This window comes from Pseudopipra pipra, chromosome 4 (assembly GCF_036250125.1).
Source record: "Pseudopipra pipra isolate bDixPip1 chromosome 4, bDixPip1.hap1, whole genome shotgun sequence".
Classification (NCBI taxonomy): domain Eukaryota; kingdom Metazoa; phylum Chordata; class Aves; order Passeriformes; family Pipridae; genus Pseudopipra; species Pseudopipra pipra.
Genome location: NC_087552.1, coordinates 49,635,842 through 49,657,003, shown reverse-complemented (window position 1 = coordinate 49,657,003; position 21,162 = coordinate 49,635,842). Strand labels below are relative to the sequence as shown.

Below are 21,162 nucleotides of genomic sequence, written 5' to 3'. Positions count from 1 at the left end.
GAGCAGAGCTAGCTGATTGTAGATCCAGTTGCTGAAATTAAATTAAAAATTAATATATTTTACTGCCACGCATGATTTTTACTGCAGTAAGATACAGAACTTTTTCGAAGAGCAGCAGTATATTGGCATTATTAAGAAATTCCACTGTGTTACACAAACAGTGAATAAGTCCTCTGCCTAGAAACTTAGTCTCCTTCGAGTGTTAATGAATACAATGTTTATAAACACATGAAAGATAAATGGGAAACAGACATAAATAAGTTTAAACATCAGAGAAAAGTTATATGTAATGACAGCTCACTGGATGCGAAAGATTAGGGCTTGTAACTTTTCTTCTTAATGCTTCTTGTAATGCATTATTGCTTCCATGGCTGCAAGCTGCCAGCACAGACTCTCTCAACAATACCTAAGAATAGACGTCTAAGCATCACAAGAGTTTCATTTCTTCTGTACTGTGTAAGCAACTTTTGTCAAATTATGCTTTACATACATTAGAAACAATTGCTCCATAAAACAAAAAGTTATCAATAGATAAAAAATTATGATCATATATGCACTGACATTACAATGAAACAGCTGTAATTGTCTGGAGGAATTGGTGACAATGACAATAACAACTGTGCACCATACTAGTGTATGTTTTATGATGCTGTATAATAAAAAGCAACCATAATCCCAGAAAAGCTCTACAGCGTATCAACACATCCCCATTTATTATTATCAGACACTTTCCACAGTGACTCTTCTGCTTCTCCTTCAGTGCATTTCCACTTACCAGATCCCCCTATTCAACATACCTAAAACAGGGCTGTGTCTTTCAGTTTTTGTATCTGCACCCAAAACACACAAAGTAACTTGCCCCTATTATGCCAAGAACTTTAAGAGTTATGGGGAGCAGTGAGAGAAGGGGAAGGGGCTGGGGTGAGAATGGAAGGTATTAAATAACTATTTTATGCAGATATGATGCCTCTTAAAATCATTATTCTTGGCTGTTAGACTGCAATAATTGGATGCTACAAGAAAGACAGTAATCGCAAAAATCACTTGGTTGCCTACAGAATAAAAGATATCCTTCTTCAAAGAGAAAACCAGAAGTTAAACTAGGACAACTCGGGTTTGGCAGACTAGATTTAACTGACCAGCACACTGTTGATCCACTCTTATGGTTCTTCCTGTGGTTGCCACTTCAACTGCATAGACTGCTTTTTCAAGTGACACCCATGGAACACTCTAGAGACGTATGGTTACTAAAAGTGAAGTCAGAGTCTAACACAATCCTGCATCACTGACAGTCTCACATTGGACATTCTTCCCCATTAAGTCTGCAGGGGCCAGAACAGTTTCCACAAAGAGGATTTTAAAATAAAAATAGAGGGAGCATTGTGATGTCCAGGACATAAAACAGGGCATGGAAATCCAGTTCCAGTTTTGACATTAAAAATTAATAGGAGAAGGTTGCAGTTGGGAAAAAAAAAAAACAAAACAAAACAAAAAATAAAAAAACCCCAAACACACAAAAGAAAAACCCTGACTCTAGAATCTCAATATATTTTGATTGCTGCCAAAAAACAGAGCAAAAGCTTGCATGTTTCAAACATTAGTTTAACTTCTATGCTCTTTAAATTAGCAAGGCATAATGTAAAACCATGTAAGAAACATATCTTCAGGAAAGCAATGGAAAAGAAAAGGTACAAGACTTATCCTTTCACCACCCAACTTATTTGATTGATTTATGAGCTTTGCACTTTAGACACATACCACTCACTCTCAAAAGGTTTGTGAAAGTCAAGTTCCAAACAAGGCAGAATAAGTGAAGCAACAGAGAAACAGCCTGTTCTGTTGCTGAACGCTTAAATGCATCAATTTTTTACCTGAGATCATTTTTCTTAATTTGTTCAATGATTTCTAGGGACAACAGGTAGTTTAAGGCTGTATGTTATCAGATTCCTTAACTGGAAAAATTGTAATAATGAATTGGAGTGGAGGGGCTATAATTAATAATGCACTCAATTAAACAGGATTAATTGAAAATAGCTTTTGGTAGGCTAACAAAGATATGTACACAGGTGAATTTGGATTAAACCATTCTGCCAGTCCAATGGTCAGTCTTTTTCCACTGTTACCTGTGCTGCTTTTACTCCACCCTAATGCTATTCATATAATCATCTGTACACCTTTATTCTCGGTTAATTTTCTGTCACTTTAGTGAGCTTAATTGCCAGTCCAGGAATCACTCTGATGCAATGGAAATGGCAAGCACATATTGCCTGGAGTGAGACTGCACCTTTCATTGGTAACTATATTTTAGACCAGTTCTCACAGAACCTTTTTCATAAGCATCCTAGTCCTTCTAAAGCACAGCTTCAGACTTTCTGGTTCTTGTTATGTTATTTGAATCACTTATTCAATTGTCATACACTCTTCCACTGAATTTCCCAGTGGAGAAACTGGAAATCAGGAAAAAATGAAAATAAGGAGGAAGAAATCCACCCTCTCTCTTTCCCTCTCCAGAAATATCAAAGATTGTGTACATATATTAAAAAAAATAGTTCATTTTCCCCTTTTGGTGCCATGTTTTGATTTTAGCACTGTTAAAATCACTGATCCTTTTTTTTCAAATCAAATTCAATTTAAAAAGTGCATGCACATGATACTAATGCTGTAAAATTATGTAAATGTGGAAAAAATATATGCTCCTTAAGCTTCCAGAATAGTTTATGTCCCTCTGAATACATCCTGCTAATCTAATACCATAAGATATATTTAAAACATTAATCTCTTTGAAGGAAAACACCAAACAAATTTGAAGCTTAACACTTTATGCCAATACTAGACATTTCCAAGGTGTTAATGTTGTTAAAAAGCATTCCATTTCAGCACACTCAGATTGCAGAAATTAGGTACAAGAAATCTGGAGAGCCCTCTCTAGGAAAATAATCCTGACTGTCCTAATATCACAGTGGCAATTTTTTTTCCAGAGGAACTCAATTGCAGTTGGCTTATCATGGCAGAAACATTGCCAATAGCTTTGACAGACAGGAACTGTGCAATGAGAAGGTCATAGGCTCCCTTGTCTGATTAGACAGAGAGTATTTTACCACAATTGGCTCTAGTCACTGACAGATTTTCATTCCCAAATACCTGTCATCACCGTCACTGATGCATTCAGGAAGAGCAAGACTACAGCCAAACAGCATAATGTGTTGATAGCAGCTGAGTCGACTGAGATAACTGAAGAACTTCAGGAACTTTTCCATTTCAATACTTTTGACAATGGAAAGAATTGAAGTTACAGTGGTGTAGTTATATGGCAGCATCTGGCACTGGCTGTTGGTGATATTTATGCAGGCACCTGTGAAATCAGAACAATATATTTAGAACAAAAGTATCACCATTTAATAGTTGGTTTAAAGCATATATTGAATTGACTAGTCAGTACATATAATACAGAAGTAATGCCTGTATCTCACAATAAGATTACATTCCTTAATGCTATCGTAATACTGTCAAAAAAAAAGGGAAAAAAAAAAAGAAAAAGAAAAAACGAAACCAGAGAAGCTTGGTAGCTTAGTTTGGAAAACCAAATAAGCACTTAGATATTTTCATAATCTTCTAATTCTGTACAAAACTGGACTATAAATAACATAAAACCAATTATCCTAAACTGGGGAGAGGCAGGGAGGGGTGGGGGGATGGGAGGCACACAGAGCTTAAACAAGTGAAATTTCAACAAAATTATTCATAAGATCACCATGTGTCTCCTGAGACACAACTGCAGAATAGTCCCTGCCATGGCATGTGCCATGAAGCAGTGATATTATGGCTGAGATCATGTGCACAGACTGCTTTAGAGCTTTTAAAATTCACACAGTCCTGACAGAGAAGGGCTACAGTTCCTTGGAGCTGATCTTTTTGCAGTACTCAGTGCCTGGACAACAGAGCAATGAATTCAACATTCATGGACAAGAAGGAATTTCATTATTACATAAAAATTATGTAATAATTTTTAAAACAAAGAGAGACTAAACTCAGGACCTGTCCTTGCAACAGAATGATCAGACAGGGTAGAGTGTAAATAGTCTCTCTCCATCTTTCTTGTAGGCTCCCTTCAGGTACTGTAAGGCTACAATTATGGAGAATATAAACTAGTTTTGGCAATACCTAGGGGGAGGTAAAAAGAGTAGTGAATGGGAATAACGACGTGAAAAAGCTGTTGATCAGAACATCATGGTTCCTAATTATATGGGTCATTTCTGACATTCATCTGAATTAAGAGTTTTCTGTTTATCACAAGCTATTGCCAAATAGGCTGAACTAATAAAAGAAGGGCTTCCTTCTACTCCAACAATTGCAATGCAAGACTGCATTTTCATATTCAGTCCTGATGAAACTAATTTAAACAGCATATTTGCCCTTTCCCTCTCTCCTCTTCAGACTGTTCCCAGATTACACCACCTATTGACTGCACAAAAGCACACTGAACTAGTAGACTGAGCTGACTGAAAATAACCCACATTTTTTTCCAAAAGACGATGTGTATGGCAGCCCCAAAGAAATGCAACCAGAACTGCACCTTAAGCTTAATCCATCTTTTTAGTTTTAAAACACTCAATCATACCTGTAATGACAAGGTCATGGTTCCTCACCTAGCAGTGACTATCACTTCTGGATGTTTTTGAGTCCATGAAAGGAACTAGTTCTGTACATTAGACTGCCTGGAAAACCCAGCCTTTTCTTTCTTCCCCTGCTCCACATTTTAATTTTTTGGTGGGCACAGAGTAAGGGAGAGAAAGAGGAAAAAATTAACTATTTCACTTGGATCAGATCATTGGGTTGAACAGCTTTTTGGCAGCAAAAACATTTGTTCCATGATAAGAGAAGGAGCAGTGCAGTGGCAGGAACCAGTGGGTAAGATCAGAGCTGTTCACAGCAGCTGAAGCAGTGCTTTTGCACATTGTCATTACTGTCAAGCACCAAAAAGCCCTTTGGAAGGACTAGGAATATTTGAAATGTGTCATCAGAGTAAATTCCTATCTGATGAGAAATAAAACAACACCTTTACTCTAAAAATAGATTAATAAATTTGATGCAACTCTGCATTCTGAATGCATGCGTATTCTAACTTGCACTGTAAAAGTAGATCTGGGATCTTTCCTTCTGGCATCAGCCATCTTAAATGTAATGCAGCTAAATGATGTCTTCAGTTAAAGCTATTGTGAACTGGCCTACATCCTAGCTAGAGTCAATTTTATCAAGATTTTTGTAGAAGACATGCAAAACATGCACCTCTGTCTTAGATTATGAAAAGCATAACACAGTATATGAGAAGAGTATGTGGCCTGAAAAGTATGTGGCCTGATTTTCATATCCCACGCCAAGTTTGCTGATGTTTCAATTAGAAAATAACATTTTTATTCAGAAGAACTTTTACAGAATGGAAAATGGAACTGTGTTCAATTCACCACACACTTTATTACAGACCTTGACTTAATACACCCTCAGCACTAATTGTGCAGTCACAGCCCATACATTCACCAGTAAAGCCTCTGTAAACCCAAGGAAAAATGACAACATTCACCTGGCTCTTTTCCAGCAAAAATTCTACCAACGTGGCATGAAATCTCATCTTTAATCCTAAAATGTCTTGAAAATTTCTAAGAATCCCATTTAAAAAAATAAAATGAAACCAAACTCCTCCATTCTAATTTAGAAACATCTATAACTTGCCTGGGGCAGCAATTTGCAGACTTCTGGATAAGGGAATGACCATATCAAGCAAATCCATTTTTTCCAAATCCGAAGTTGCCATTTTCTCCTGGCCTTAAAATAATCTTGTGACTCTGCTTGATTCCACAATTTCATATGTGAGGATATGAACCTATATAATGCCTTTTTTACCTCCTCAGTCCTAATGCTATTGAATATCTGGATTGCCATGGACTTTTCCTCCTGATCAAAGGAGCACAGCATTTCATCTAGCATCTGGTCTTTTCAGCAAAACTTGTTTCCAGAACTCATTACTGTCTTCAAGAATTTTAATACCTCTTTTAATTTACTATGACATCTTGCTACCTTTTTCGTCTCAAATAAAACAGAATATGGACAGATTTTCTTGGCCTCTCTCCAGCTATGAATTTCTCATGTATAGTTCACTTGGGACCGACCATCCAATACTGCATTTCAGATGTTTTCTCTGTAACTCAAGAAGAGCACCCCAATAAGTAATCCATCCAGGATTACTGGACATCTCAGGATCCGTCCAGCAGAGAAATCTACAAACTGTTTTCTCCTTAGTTCGAATATTGGGAGTTAAAATCAACTATTTCACAACTAAACCATAGTCTCTGCAATTTTATCACATGAATGCTAACTTGAAAACATGATTTCCACAATTCATATTTCCTGACACAGCAGCCTGGCTGCTGAGTGTGTATGCCAGTTGAGTGTTCCCTTCTAAACACATTCTCAGTTTCTTCCTGGCATTATTTCCATGCTCCTATTCGTTCTCTTCCAGGACACACAATATGGAAAACATCAACAAATCCTTACAGAACAGCACACAGTCACATTACACTATTGAAGAAAATAAAAAGAATACATACATAATCTACAGGAAAAAACTAACATTTCTACAATTAGGAAGAGCACTAGTGGGGTGCTCTTTAACCCCTTGGAAAAGTACACTTAAATGCAGGATAATGGATCTTAAGAAATTTGCAAAACTAATTGTATGATAATAGATTAATAAAACTGAAGTATTAGCAATGCCATACTCATAAGCTTTAACACTACAAGAAAAGTAAGGCCTGAAGGAAAAGATATTTTTAATTACAACACCTGATACAGATAGAATAAAGTATTATTAGCATTTCTGTCACAGGAAAATTCAGCCAGTATATTGTAATGTCTTATGAGTGTCTTCTGGACTTGATGGTTCCACCAACAGTTGAAATATATCACATTGCCCTCCAGACAAAAGCTTTCACTGTATCAATCACTGTTTTGTCTTTCATGGATGTAATTTATTGCTCATCATTAAAATAAAATTTAGAGATAATTTTTTCATTTTATTTCTCTGGGTTTTGCTTCCTCATCATGATTTAGGGTAAAACTTGCCTGTTTGTCTCAGCTTTCTCAGTATCAGGTGCAGGGTGGCAGTGGGGGTTTGCAGGCTGGGGCTGGGGCTGCCCTATGACAGACACGGACAGTTCCAGCCAGCACCAACAGATGACTGCAGGGCACAACTGAGGCCTTCAGCCATGATGGCAGGACTTCTGGGAAAGTATGTTTAACAAAGAGCAAAATCCTGCACAGAGTGAGTGAGAAAATGTGAGTGTGTGCAATAATCCTGTGAACACCGAGGTGAGAGAAGGAGGGGAGAAGGTGCTTCAGACACGAGAACAGAGATTCCCGTGCAGCCCATGGAAGGGACCTGGGATGGAGCAGGCATCCACTCTGCAGCCTGTGGGGAGCTCCACGAAAGAGCAGGTGGCTCTGTCCTGAGGGAACTGCATCCCGTGAAGGACACATGCTGTAGCAGGCTTATCCTGATGGGCTGCAACCCCTCAAGAGGCCGCATACAGGATCTGTTCTGAAAGGATTGCAGCCCTTGCAGAGATCCAGCACCGAAGCAGGGGAAATCGTGATGAGGAAGAAGCAGCAGAGTGGAACTGTTATGGACTGACCACAACCTCATCCCCCATCCCCCTGTGCTGCTCACGTCAGGGAGGAGGTACAGGAGTCAGGAATGAAGGAATGAAATTGAGGCTGGGAAAGAAGAGTGTGGGGAGGTGTTTTAGTTCTTCTATTTGTTTCTCACCATCCAACTCTGGTTTTAGCTGTCAATATATTCAATTATTTTCCCCAAGTCTGTTTTGCACCTAATAGCAATTGGTAAATGATCTCTCTGCCTTTCACTCAAAATAAGAGATTTTTCATCTTGCTCTCTGCACTGTCCTGTTGAGGGGAGGGAGTGAGAGAACAGAGCAGCTGGGTGGATATCTGGCAGCCTGCAAAAGGCAATCCACTATAGTCTAATAAAAATTTTCTTTTCAAATTCAAGTAACATGAAAGTATAATTGAAAACATTAAAACAATTCTATGAAGTTAGTTTTGACTCATGCATTGCTGTACTTCTCTCTAAATACTTTATTTAGCTAGCCCAGATCCCACTTAGCCATGTCAGATTTGGATAATTTTTATGTGCTTCTCACTGTGTGAAGGTGAGGTGTGAAGGTGAGGTGTGAAGGTGACCAAGTCAGGGAAGATAAACTCCATGCCAACCAAACAAAATTTAAATAGAGACACTGGACTCAGAGTCATGTGGAAAAAATTCAGTGATGTTGGGAGAGGAAGTCCAAGAGAAGGGGAAATTGTAGGTCATCTTTCTGTATGGAAGGCTAGACAGAAGCAAGAAAAAGACAAGGACACATCAAAGATGCAGTAACAGATTTAGATCATTTGGATAATTGCCACTATGGGATAAAATTCTGAGAAGTCTCTGTGTCAGGCTATATGGACTACCTAAGTTTATAAACTGGAGAAAGACATAGCATGGATAGAAAAACAAAATCAAGCCGTGGAAGGAAACAGCTTTAAAAAAAACCTAAATACTTCAATTCTTTTCAAGCCTGATCAACATCTCTGTATCATTAGTACTATTTCCCTCAGTCTAAATTCTCAATTCTTCTAAAAAGTGCTCTGTTGGCTATTTTGCAGCTGTTTGTGTCAGGACATATTTTGAATCACAGTTTGAAATCAATAAAGAAACTTCACAGAGACTCTGGGCATTCAACTCAAAATGTATCAGTCAAACTAAGTCAGAGTTTTCTTCCTACTTTCAGGTTGGATAGTTTTAAGTTGGGCTTTGTTTTTAAATCAGAAAGGATCTTTTTTTTTAATTTCTTTTTCTGCTTTCCCTTAGTATTTCCCCTTCAGAACTACTGAAAATGCCTATCTTTCAGGCATCTGTCCTAAATTTGCTATTGTAAATAGTGAGACAAAGAATGCATTTCATTTCTTCAACAATTTCAAGCTCTTCAGTGTCTGAATGATTCTTGCCATCTATTGGAGACCCCTACTGTCTCCTTCCCAGAGTATCTCTTATTCTGGATGCAGTGGAAATTTCTCTTCATAAGATATAACTTCCCATGTCATTACATTTCCTTTCATATTCCATCTTTATCTTCTCTTCAGTTTCTGTATTACAATGTCAGCTTCTTGCTGTAATTTCAACAATCTTGTATTGTCGATGCACCTCTTATTTTCACATACAGTTTGTATATTCCTATTTATATACTTTCTCCCCTACCCAAGACATAACAATCATTACTTCTAATGAATACATACTACCTTTCAATCATGACTGCAATTTACCCTTCAACACAACTCACCTTGCTCGTGTTTCTTTGCTATTTTCTGCTACCTGGATTTCATCCAACTTTTCTTCACTTAAAGGCTTATGGTTTAGGTAAGATTTTTAAAACTCATTTACACAAGAATTTCAAAAATATTTATGAGGGTATAAGCTATTTAGATACAAACCATTTGAGCCTATTTTAAAATTTATAGTAACTGGAGGCTTTTTTTGCATTATTATCTTAGTTCTGAAAAACATTATAGTTTTATGTCATGTGGTTCTATTTTTTTCCCTCATGGAATGCTGAAACACTTAGGTCACAGTCACTGCCGATGTCCTTTTATCTAAATAACAAATTGAACACTTGTTTTAATCAGAGTACCTAGTCACGCTTCCAAAATTAAATCTATCTAAATGAGAGGATTACATTTGTTTTATAAGCAGCTCAAAATTATAGATGTTAATGAAAGCATTACAAATAAAAAGAGTGTTCTTAACTTTATTTTCCTGCATATATTGAATCACTAAACTGAATATTTGAGACAGACATATCAAGATTTAACATCTTTCATTGGCTATCCAAAATGAGACATCCAGTTCTAAAAGGCACTGAACATTCACAATGCACAAAGTAAACTGAAGCATCATGTAATTAGAGGTGAACTATTCTAATAAGCATTAGTTGGATGCCTCAAATCAGAGGTCACAAGTTTGGGAAAAGTTGCAGAGCATCTCTGTCAGACCATGGGTGATTAAGGGAATTCTTAAGTTTAGTGCTGTTCTCAAGATCCTGATAGAAGAAACTGCTTAAAACTCTTCATATGCTTGGATGTGGGGATAAAAGGTAGCCATAGACTACACAGACAATTTTTTCAGAACTACTGAGTACCAGCAGACCCTTTTCAAATCAAAAGGGGAGGTAGATGCCAACTGCTTTTTCTAAAAGCAATGACTTTTGCTTATTTGGAATTTCAGTCTTGAAGCTAGATACCTTCTCTACTGAGAGCATCTTTCAAGCATGTGCTGAAGTGCTCTCTGAATAGAGATGAGTTGAGCATATGCTCAAGTGTTGTTCTCAATAGTTGACTTCCCTTTTTAAATGTGCCACTCTCTTGACTTCTGTAGTTCCTTGAGATTTAACGTGAGCCAAGACACATTGTCACCATAATACTGGAAAAATAAAAAGCTTGCTAAAGAGACATTTGTAAATGAAGCAGGTTCCAAATTCCTCGTGAACAGGGAAGTGCAGCGAAAGACATTGAAGTAACACGTTGAACGAAGAAAAGCTCAACACTGTCTACTCATTTCTGGTTCCTGCCAGGATTCTCTTCAATTGCACATATTCCTTCTGTACCTATTGAGGTGTATTTGCATAAAATCAAAACATCAAACTTTCACTCAGGCTGACACCTAAAAAGGAACATAATGTACATAATACATCATCTGCCTTTGATTAGGTCAAAACTTCTGCTAGAAAAACAGACACAATTCACTTCTGCAACTGTATTTTGTGATATCTAGATAAGAGTAATTTTAATAATTATTCCATGCACAAAAAAGAAGTTGTAGTTAATAAGAATGTTATAAAACGCAAATCTCATGGTTCAAAAGCCTTTATTTCTTAAGGTTTCTTCACTGATGTACACCAGGCAACATTTTCCATTGTCTTACAACTAAAACACAGGTGCTCTTACACAACTAAAGCATTCCTTTATTATATTTTCACTTTCTAAAAAAAACCCAGCGTAAAATCTGTAGTTTCAAGATTAAAATTAACCTCTAGTTTTTAAAGATGGAAATTTACTAGGGAGTAAATTATTCTACAACTATGTTTTCCTAACCTGATGCCAGCTACTGCCACACAGCCTATTTGCCAAAAAAAGTCACAAGATCAGCATTCGCTTTGTTGCTAACTCCCTCTTATATCTGCTCTCTGTTAAAAAAAAAACCTCAGTAAAACTATAGGGGGCTGCTTTATCACAGTCAAATTTTTTAACATCCTCATAGAAACTGAGTCATTGGTGACAGAATCATCACTTCCTTGACACCTCTTCTTTCCTTTGCAACCAACAAACTATCTAATTGTACCATGGAAATAGAGAGCTCATACCTGAAAGTATCCACTAAGCACTCAGGAAGTGAAGGAAAAGACAAAGGGAATACTTAATTTCACATTGTGTTGTAAAAGCACAATATTGCAATCAACTATCAACAGCAAGGTCCTCATTTCTAATAGCCTCTCTTGACAAGATTAAAATGTCCTTGAGGAGCTAACAAGTATTTCTGTCTCAAGAGCGCTACCACAGCCAATAAATCTTTGGTAAATACTGTATCTGTACACAATACAAAGAAAAAGTGTGCATGAACAGCAATACCTCCATTACCAAAATGCAAAAATGATGAAGGGATAGAAAAAATGTAAAAAGAAGCTCCTCTTTGACGTGCAAAAAATAAACATTTCTCCTTTGCTAGAACGGAGATCCTCTATAGTATACTGCAAAAGGGAAACATGAATTAAAAAGTACTTAAGTAAAAGCACTGATAGCTTTTATTTTAGGTGATAAGGGGCATAAATGATCCTGCAGATTTTGGGAAATCTGGTTTATCAGAAGCAATTTACATATGAAATGTAATGTCTTGATCCCTAAAGAAAGGCTTAACAGGAGTGCGTTTATACAGCTTTAATACAGCACAGACATACTCTCAAGAGAAGCGGTATTAAGTTTGTTACATTTACATGTGGGTAGACATTTGACAAACTCATTTCTCCTGAGGGCTCACATTCAGGTTTCAGTAACAGTAATGGCAGCTTAAAGATACAAGCAAGGTACTGTTGAGTAAGTTTCTAACAGAAGGTCATGACTTTTCTTAGGTCAATTGACACAGACAGAAAAACATTTCACAAGACAACAACTGAAGCAATGGCGCAATACTGCTTCCTCTCCACCATGTGTGCTTGCCATTCTCTTTGAAACAACTTTTGTGCCAAACCACCCAGGGAGGTTAACTCAGCCAGTGTTAGAGCCAAGTCAGCTCATTGAGCAGACAACAAATACCTGGGGAGATGTAGGGAAGATGGAAACAAGCTTTTGAACAGCAAATCCCATCTGTGGATCTGAAATAGAAGTCAGACACCAGGACTAGATGAAAACAATTTCTCTGCATTTAATTTCTTTCAGCTAATGAATTATACAATTTGAAAGAAATGAGTCACTGTCAACTCGCCCTTGTGCTCCACAGGTACCAAAGGCAGAGGTGATAAGGCTACTAACCACCTGCAGTAGAGAGAAAAGAAATTCATTATCTCCCAGGTCACAGAGAGGGGATTAGCCATGAGGGGAATACAACTCATATTTTAGATCAGAGTTGAAGTGTTATCTAATTATTTTTTAAGGCAATCTGCACCAGCTGCTACAGAGTAGAACACCACACCCTGTCTGCCCCAGACAATTCTTGCTCAGAGCATGTCATAAATTCTAACTCAGTTATTCTCCTGACCAAAGAACATTGCAAAAGGCTGGACGTTTCACCAAGTCACCTCATTTTTTGGAGCCCCACTTCTTTCAGCAAGTTGCTTCCAGACACTGCTCTTCTTGGCTGAGGCACATAGTTCTTTAATCCCTTGGGCAGGCATAGCTGAGAGCAGGTAAGCTGAAGAGCCAGAGCTGAGGCTGAACACCTACCCACCATGAGGTGCAAGCTGGCCTGTGTTCTAGGTCTGGTGTTTTGATTAGTCATTTCCTAATTACAGGATTCTTTAGTGAAATTGGAGACATATTTCTAAGAATCTACTATTAAATAAATAAAAGACATATTGAAATTAATTTCAGGATTAGATCTATCCTTAAAAGCTACTTTCCATGGCATACTAAGTTTTTGCTATTGTTTGGAAACATGTGCATGACTTTAGTTCTCTTGATAGGCTTTGTAAAAAAAAAAGAAGGGATTAAAAAATGGTAGATTTCACCGGACTCAGGCAGGTATCCAGATGTTTCTGGTTGATTGTTTCTGTGGGTTTTTCTAACAAATGTGTTTTCAATAAGTGAAAATGAATGTTAGCTTGATTGACAACATTTAATTATGTATCAATACTGTTATGTTCAAAACAAAAAAAACCAAAACACAGTCCTTTGTAAAAGACTTGAAATAGTTTAGGTTACGAATAGATCAGCATAGAAATAGGCTGTGCCTGAACCATCCCAGTTGTCTCTGGTTAATTACCTTTCTAGAATAGCCACGTTACTCTTCTGATCTATTTAGTAAGAAATTAGGCTCCTTTTTTCCAAGTGTATCTCACAATGGTAACTATACCCACCTCAGTTTCAGACAAAACTAATACAGCAAACCCCTCCCTGTGAAATCTATTTGGAAACTATGAGGAGAATACAGCACCACACTACAGAGTGCAACAGTGCAAGTACACACAACCTATGCTTTGTGACCTGAAGCTTTCTGCTTGGCAGTTTGCAGGGGAAGCTTAAGATCCGAGTGTTGGTCTTCAAAGCCCTGGCTAACTAAGGACTGATCGGTCTAACAAATTGATTGTTTCCCCTATGGAAAACACGCACAACTATATTTTTCAGAGGTATGTAGGTACTTGTTTCATTACAGCATAGCCATTGTCTGTAAAGGAGCATTTGCATTAGCCAGAAATACTGCAGCTTAGATCTTCTGAATTTGATAGCACATTTGGCAAAATATATGTGGCAGGACATGAGACACAACTTTCTTATCAATTTCTTCATTCAACTGCTACTGACTCTCCCATTTACATCACTGGAATTTTCTTTTGAGGACTGCATTTTTAAAATATTCAGTGATGGCCTAATTCTTTTTCTACCACTAGAATCCAAATACTTCTGTTCACAGACAAGCCTAGCTGGCTACATTAATGAATTATTCTTTAGAGTTCCAGTTGCACTATTTGTTCTGTGAACAAGGAAGAATTCGAACAAACTTTAACAGCCTGAGCAGTTCGAGGTAAAAATGACCCTGTTTTTTGATGTGTAAAAGGAAAGTGTTTAAGAGTTTAACACGATTAACTTTCTTACAACTGTGCGTCAGTTCAGGTCGCATTAAAATCTTATGAACATTATGCCTTCAAGTTGCGTGTGCAAACTGAGATTTTTAAATCCTTGTACCTCAACTGCTCTTCGCAGAATGGTAAGTCCGTTTATTTCTTTCAGGTAAATCCACTAATAAATATTGATACCTTCCTTCAATTCTCTCATAGCTCATTGTTTAACTGCCTGTGTCAGTTAGAGAGAAACTACAAGTTTTCCCATGAAAATTAGGATTAAATTACATCAAATATCAATAAAAAAGTTGTAATGTTAAACTTTTTTCAACCATGCAAAATGCTCATGTTCTACTCCCAATTTTTTTATACTTTAGAATCATAGAAGTATTGGTAGAAAGAGTCCTTTGGAGGTTTCTAGCCAACTTGCTGCTCCAAGTGACATTGCCACCAGCATATTGTCATCCATGACTTTGAGTCTTGGAAACACCTAAGGATAAGGATCCCACAGCCCCTACAGGCAACAGGTTCTACACTAGCAAACTGGTGAAAAAGATTTTCTTAATTTCTAGTATGAATTTCTGCTATTTTATTTCATTGAAGAGTATAATTTTTTTAATTATCAATCATAATAAAGGTGAGAAAGACAGATTTTGTGTATGGATTAGCAGCTAAATTAATCTTTAACTGTATTTGGATATTTATTACTTTCTCAAATTCCCATTCCCACAACAATTTCAAGCCATGGTATTAATTATGTTGGTTTTGAATTTCACGATTGCAAAAGAAGACAGTGACTGTAAATCACTTTCTGTTGTATCAATGCTTTGACCTTCCAATATTTGGACAAGAGTTTAGAACTTACTGGTTTTATTAATGATGGCTCTGTACCCACACCTGGCTGCACTCTATCTATTATAATCCATAACAGACCATGCAGAAGCCTAAAACAGATCAGCTTTAATCAACCATAAAGTCACATGCTGCTACCAGGTGTAAGGTATACCTTTGGAAACTAAGTGATCAGTCACAATATACATATATTGTATACAAAACATGTATTAACATCATCTTTTCGTTGAAATGACCACACAAATACTTTTTTAAATAGTTACAGACAAGCTGATGGGTCTGAAACAAAAGTCAGTGGCTGCAATTCTCAAACAATTATCTTATGATAAGCCTTGTTTCATCCTTCCCATTCCTGAAAGTTTCACTCCAGATGAAGCATTTGACATCTTGTTTAGCCTCTTGGTCAGTCCATGGTTCAATATGACAACAAACATCTGCTTAAGATGCAAGCAACAAAGTGTAAAACCCCATAGCGGATGTATAAAAGGCATAAAGCTGAAAGTCTTCCATTTTTTAAAGTTTTAAAAGTACATACATCCATACCATTATGGTTATGAAAAATGGCTCTATACTCTATATAGTGATTAATGGTTTTTAGGTATCTTTTGGATTTCAGCTAATACATCTTGTATGTCAGAAACCTAATGGTTTTCTTGTCAAGCTATGCCCATGCTTCATAAAAACAACAATGGAAAAACAGGCAGACTGATGAAAACCAGGTTCTGGCTATTGAATTTAGTGAAAATTCACCATGTGTTTCTCTTCTAAGTCATTAATTTTTCCATGTTAAATACAATTATAATTTTAAATTTCTGCTAGAGAGGAAAAGCAGAATGGTTTTAGTGATTATTTTGACTAGTGAAAAAAATGTATTTTTAAATGAGGACTGTATTGCCAGAATTTTGGAGCAGCTTTTTTCACTTTCTTTAATTTTGACAGAAAATGTAGGTATAAGTGAGATAAAGAAACAGAAGCTATTGCTGGAAAACACTCTCAAGCATGAACTCAAGCACCAACAAAATTAATAGTTACCATATCAGTCTACTTATGCATGCATTTGCATGAAAAAAATACAGTTGAGTGGCTAAACTTCTGGTCTGACACTTAGGTCTGCTCATGCTCTTCTATGCCATTCTGAAAAACCAAAACCATTTTCCCTTCCAGAGAAAATCATGTTTTAACAACATTTTGAATTTTTTTTTTTTGAGGACAAGAATACCCCCAAAAATCTACCATGGGTCTGTTGTTACTATTGCTCCTATATAATTGGGCCTATTCCAACTTTTATGACTAATTATACATAAATTGAGCTAAAAGACAAAGTGATTTATCAGATCACTGCTGGAAATACTGGGGATTAGAAAGACACAAACCTATGGACTGACTTTGGATGCAGTTACTGGATACCTTAGCTTCAGTAGATAAAAATGTCTTTAGTATGAGCATTACAAGGTAGGGAGAGAGAGGAATGGAATTTCTTGTTGCTGTGTCACTTGTGACATACCATGTCCAGCCATCCCCACAGTGGTTTTCATATCGCTCTTTCCTACCAAACAGAAAGCTGGGCCAGATTAGTTCTTTGTAGATTCTAGTAGTGGCAGAAAACTAAACAGAAAGCAAGAAATGCTGGGTAGAGATAAAGATGTTTATTTCATGTATGAATTGAACATAATTAAATGACAATACAGAGGATTAGGATAACCTCTAGACTGAGCAGGGGACTGCAAATAAATTACGTTGCCCAGTTTCAAACGTGTGCTTGAAACATGAAAAGACCCAAGGTTCCTCTGCATAATAAGAATATTTGTTATTTAGGAAAAAAGTAACAGATGCAAGCAAGGAAACATAAATGCCTAACAAATCATCAGATACACTGCCTCGCTTTTGCGAAGACACCTTTCCATTTTATTCTTCCAAGAAACCGTTTAGGGCTCTGGGAGGGGTTTCACCCTCCTGACACTTGTGCAAGTGCAGGGAGGAGCTGAGCAGGAACCCACCCATGGTCATTTGGCACGCGCGCCTTTTCCTAACTCTGTCAAGCACATTCAAAATAACCCTCAGATGAAAAAAGCCATAGATAGAAAAAAACTTGTCCCTTGTTTCCGTCCACCTTGCTCTTTACTCCGTTCTTTTCCTAATGAAATGTCTAAGAGGTGTAGTGCTCTCCCTGGAGTCCCCGGAACACCCTGGAGTTGTGCAGCCGGGCTGCTCCCCAGACGAAAGCCTCTGCAGGCCACCTCTTCTGCGACCAGTGCCACCGCCCACTAACACACGGGGGTGCCTGCCCGTCCTTCTCCGCAGCCGCCCATTCCCGGCCTCTCCCAGCAGGCGAGGCCGGTGCCCGCGTTTCCCCCCGGAGCGCCCTCTGCCCCGCTCCCGGGGCCGCTCCCGGGGCCGCTCCCGGTCGCGCTCCGGCCCCGCGGGGCTCGGGACCCGCGGCAGCGGCGCCCTCTCGTGGCGGCGGCGGCGGAGCGGCGGGAGAAGCGGCACGAAAGAATAAAGGGATGTTAAATATACATAGGCACGTGTACACTAGTGAGAGTAGGAAACAAAATCACATATTAATACCTCTTGTCCCAGTGCATATTCCTAGATGTTTTTCTAGGAAGAATGTCAACTCTTGCTCGCTCTTCTCCTTCCTGTCCCCTCAAATTAGCAGTATTACAGCACAGGGTGTCTGCTTCATTTGAATGCAGTCTCTCACTTTACTGCCTAACTGCAGTCTGCTTTCGTTTCAAAGAGAAAGAAGTGTCAATGAAGTTGTGCTAATACTTATCATGGAAAAACATCCTTTATTCTTTATGATAATTACTATTTAATGTGGGTTTTTTTCTGCTAAGCATTGACTGACAGATGAACAGAATATACTGCATATACTTCTAAATTGCAAGAATAAACACTACTAAACCTATTGATTCACCTAAGACTCCCTTCCTGATGTTTTTGCTATCAGAAAACTCTCCAATGAACCATTCTCATGACCAAGGACCATGGCCCATGCCTTCAGAAAACATTTAAACATGAACTCACACAAAATCAAATGCCTCAACAGAAAAAACATATTTCTTCACTTGCTTTCCAACAGAGAAGTAACACAGGATACACTTAACTCAGAAGCTGGTCTTTGATAGAGGCCAGCATTATATTTCCAAGAAAAATTCTAATAATATTGGGCAAATATAAGGAACAAACATCTAGGAGTATAACAACAACTTCTGGCAATGTAAAATCTTGAGCCTTCACAAGTCCGAGGTTGCCACTGGACTATTGTGTCTAAAAGCACCAGTAGACCAACCAGTCATGAGGTTCTCCAAGTATTTTCATACTTTCAGGTTTTCTCATCATCCTGTGGCAAAGAGTTCCATGCTGTTTCCTTTTTCTTTTTTTAACTTACTGTCTGATGGGAAAAAAAAAAGGGCAACTCCTGGTATAATGAAAAACAGTGAGTAACTGTTCTGTTTCACCAAGACACACTCAAAATGGTATGAATGTCTACCACAGTCACTTACTCCTAAGCCAGCTGTTTTCCAGAAGGAAAACAGTGTCTTCCTCCTATGTAGTGCCTCCCCACATCTAAGTCATTCCATGTCTCTACTGGTCTACTTGGCTGCTATTTGCCTTTTTTGATTCTACTATTATCTTTCTGAAGTTATACAGTGATGTAGTGAGATTTTCTGTTTTGTCCTTTGTAGACTTCATGACAATGCCTAACACCATTTGCCTTCTTGACAGTCGTGGAGCCAGAATGCTGACTGCAGCAAACCATCAGGTCCCTTTTCTGGTGGCAACGCTAGCTGAGAGTCCAACAGTGTATTCAACAGAGCCAGCGTTGTTCCCCACTCTCCAGCATTCTTTTGCATCTATCAGCACAAAGTCATCTGCACATTTTATCAGTCACTGTCTCCCTATGAGACCTTTATGTGATTCCCAACTATTCATTTTAGACAGACAAATCTGTATTAGCAGAAATGTTACTTCACTATTCACTGTTTTGCCTGATCAGAAAACACTGTCTGTAAGACTCCATCAGTAGCCCTCTTCACTCTGGAGCCTAACCACTGATTCTTAATTTTCCTCCTGTCTCTTAATGAACATGTAGTGTGTAAGAAGAGTGTCTTTAAGACTTCTCAGTGATGACTGTTGTTAACAGCATTTTGAAAAGACAAGTATGTTGTATTAAGCAGCATTTTCACTGACTCCTCTCTAATAAATGTGTGAGGCATTGCTTTCCCTGGAAAAATGAAAATAAACTTCTTCATCTCTTCCTTTTTGTATCATTCATTCCTATTTACCCACTAACCCACTCTTTACTAGAATTTCTGCCAAAGAACTTCCTTCTGCTTCAAGGACTTTTTAAATAATTGATGTCATATGTGCTAAATTTCATTCCTCTCCAGTTAGTAACTCAGCAATGTCTTACTTGTGTTATTTTGAAGTCTTGACTGAATAACATATGGTCACAATGCTGATAATTTCTCTAATCAATGTCTTTTATTGAAGCTGTGGTTCACCAGTAAAGCAAATCCAGTGCTAGGGATACTAGTATTAGACCAAAAACATAACAGCCACAGGAATGTCAGTCCAAATCTGTTCAGAGAATTTTGTCTAGTTGGCTTTGCACTGGCAGTCTCTGTTCATTTGTCTTTCGACATCCTGTATAAAGTCAGCATAAAGTCCAAGTTATTCATGCTTACTAAATCAACAGAAATGCATTCACCTCCCCACATTTGAACCAGATGAAATTTGTACTGATGGATGATTTGCTAGTGTGCATTCATGAAAGAACATCAGCCTCACACTTCATTTAGAGGTTAATTTCCTTATGCGATACACTTAAAAAGCTCAAATCTCTGTTTTACATGGGTTCAAAAGTGATTACATCAGTCATGGGAGAATGCTTATCGGGACTCACTGCAGACCACTGGAATCTGCTGCCATGTAATGCTGAAGTGTCTCAGTATGCTAGACCTAGTTTATTCTTCTTCAGGCATGTGCCAATGTTCACAGTTGGATTCAGACACTAAGCAAGAGAGACGTAATTTGATCTACTACTACCATTCCTATGTGGTCTTTAAATTTTACTTGTCCCAAAAAAATCATTTTTACTCCAACAGACTATTCCAGTTTTGCTATGAGATGAGGTTTATACCTCATCTCCCAATTATACCTCATCTCCCTCCACTTTAGAATACATAAGAACTTCCTATAGACATTAGACCACCTTCTCTGTTACTTTACGGTTCTCTCCAAGAAGCAAAGCTTAGTGGGAAAAGAGAGATCAAAGAGACCAAAGATGAATATAAGGAGTTAATTTACAAAGGCCAGAACAAGAAAGGTAGTGAGGGGTACTATGTGCTAGTCAAAATCCCCTGCTTTTTAGTCCTCTATGCCTTGGACAGCCATGGTAACACATAATTACTCTAAGATCAAATTCTTCTGGATCCCTAATATACATATTTGTATGTATGTGTGCATGTATATATATGTATATGTATATGTATATATATACACAAACATATTTTTATGTATCTACACACAAAATTAAGCTAACGTCCACACGAATACAGATAAGCAAAACACTTGTAGGTGGAATCAAAGACTGAGAGGTTATTGATTAGTAGCATACTAATTCCTGATGTTTCTGATAGGCAGAGAAAAACCTAGCTACAAATATCTCAGTTTGGGATGTTTGTTGGTTGGTTGGTTGTTGTTGTTTTTTTCTGTTTTTTTAAGAAACCTGTGGTATTTCAAATTTGTCTTTGAAAAGCTTTTATTCTTTTCTCTTTACACAGAAGAAACTACCTCACAATAAAATTCCAAGTAGTCACACTCACCAAATATACATGCAGTCATAATGCTGTTGGAATGTACTGAACATATCAAAATAGAACACATACTTAGAAAGTCCTTCATAGGCTAAAAGTGCCTCTCTATA

General features: G+C 37.7%; 1 protein-coding gene across 3 annotated transcripts in view; it reads right to left on the bottom strand.

Annotated features, from left to right (window-relative positions):
* CORIN (corin, serine peptidase) overlaps positions 1 to 21,162 on the bottom strand; it is a 118,712-nt gene that overhangs the window by 73,933 nt on the left and 23,617 nt on the right. For all 3 annotated transcript variants that reach the window (XM_064652888.1, XM_064652889.1, XM_064652890.1), the window contains exon 4: positions 3,142 to 3,352. In XM_064652888.1, the coding sequence (XP_064508958.1) occupies positions 3,142 to 3,352 (211 nt within the window). The remainder of the gene's footprint in view (positions 1 to 3,141; positions 3,353 to 21,162) is intronic.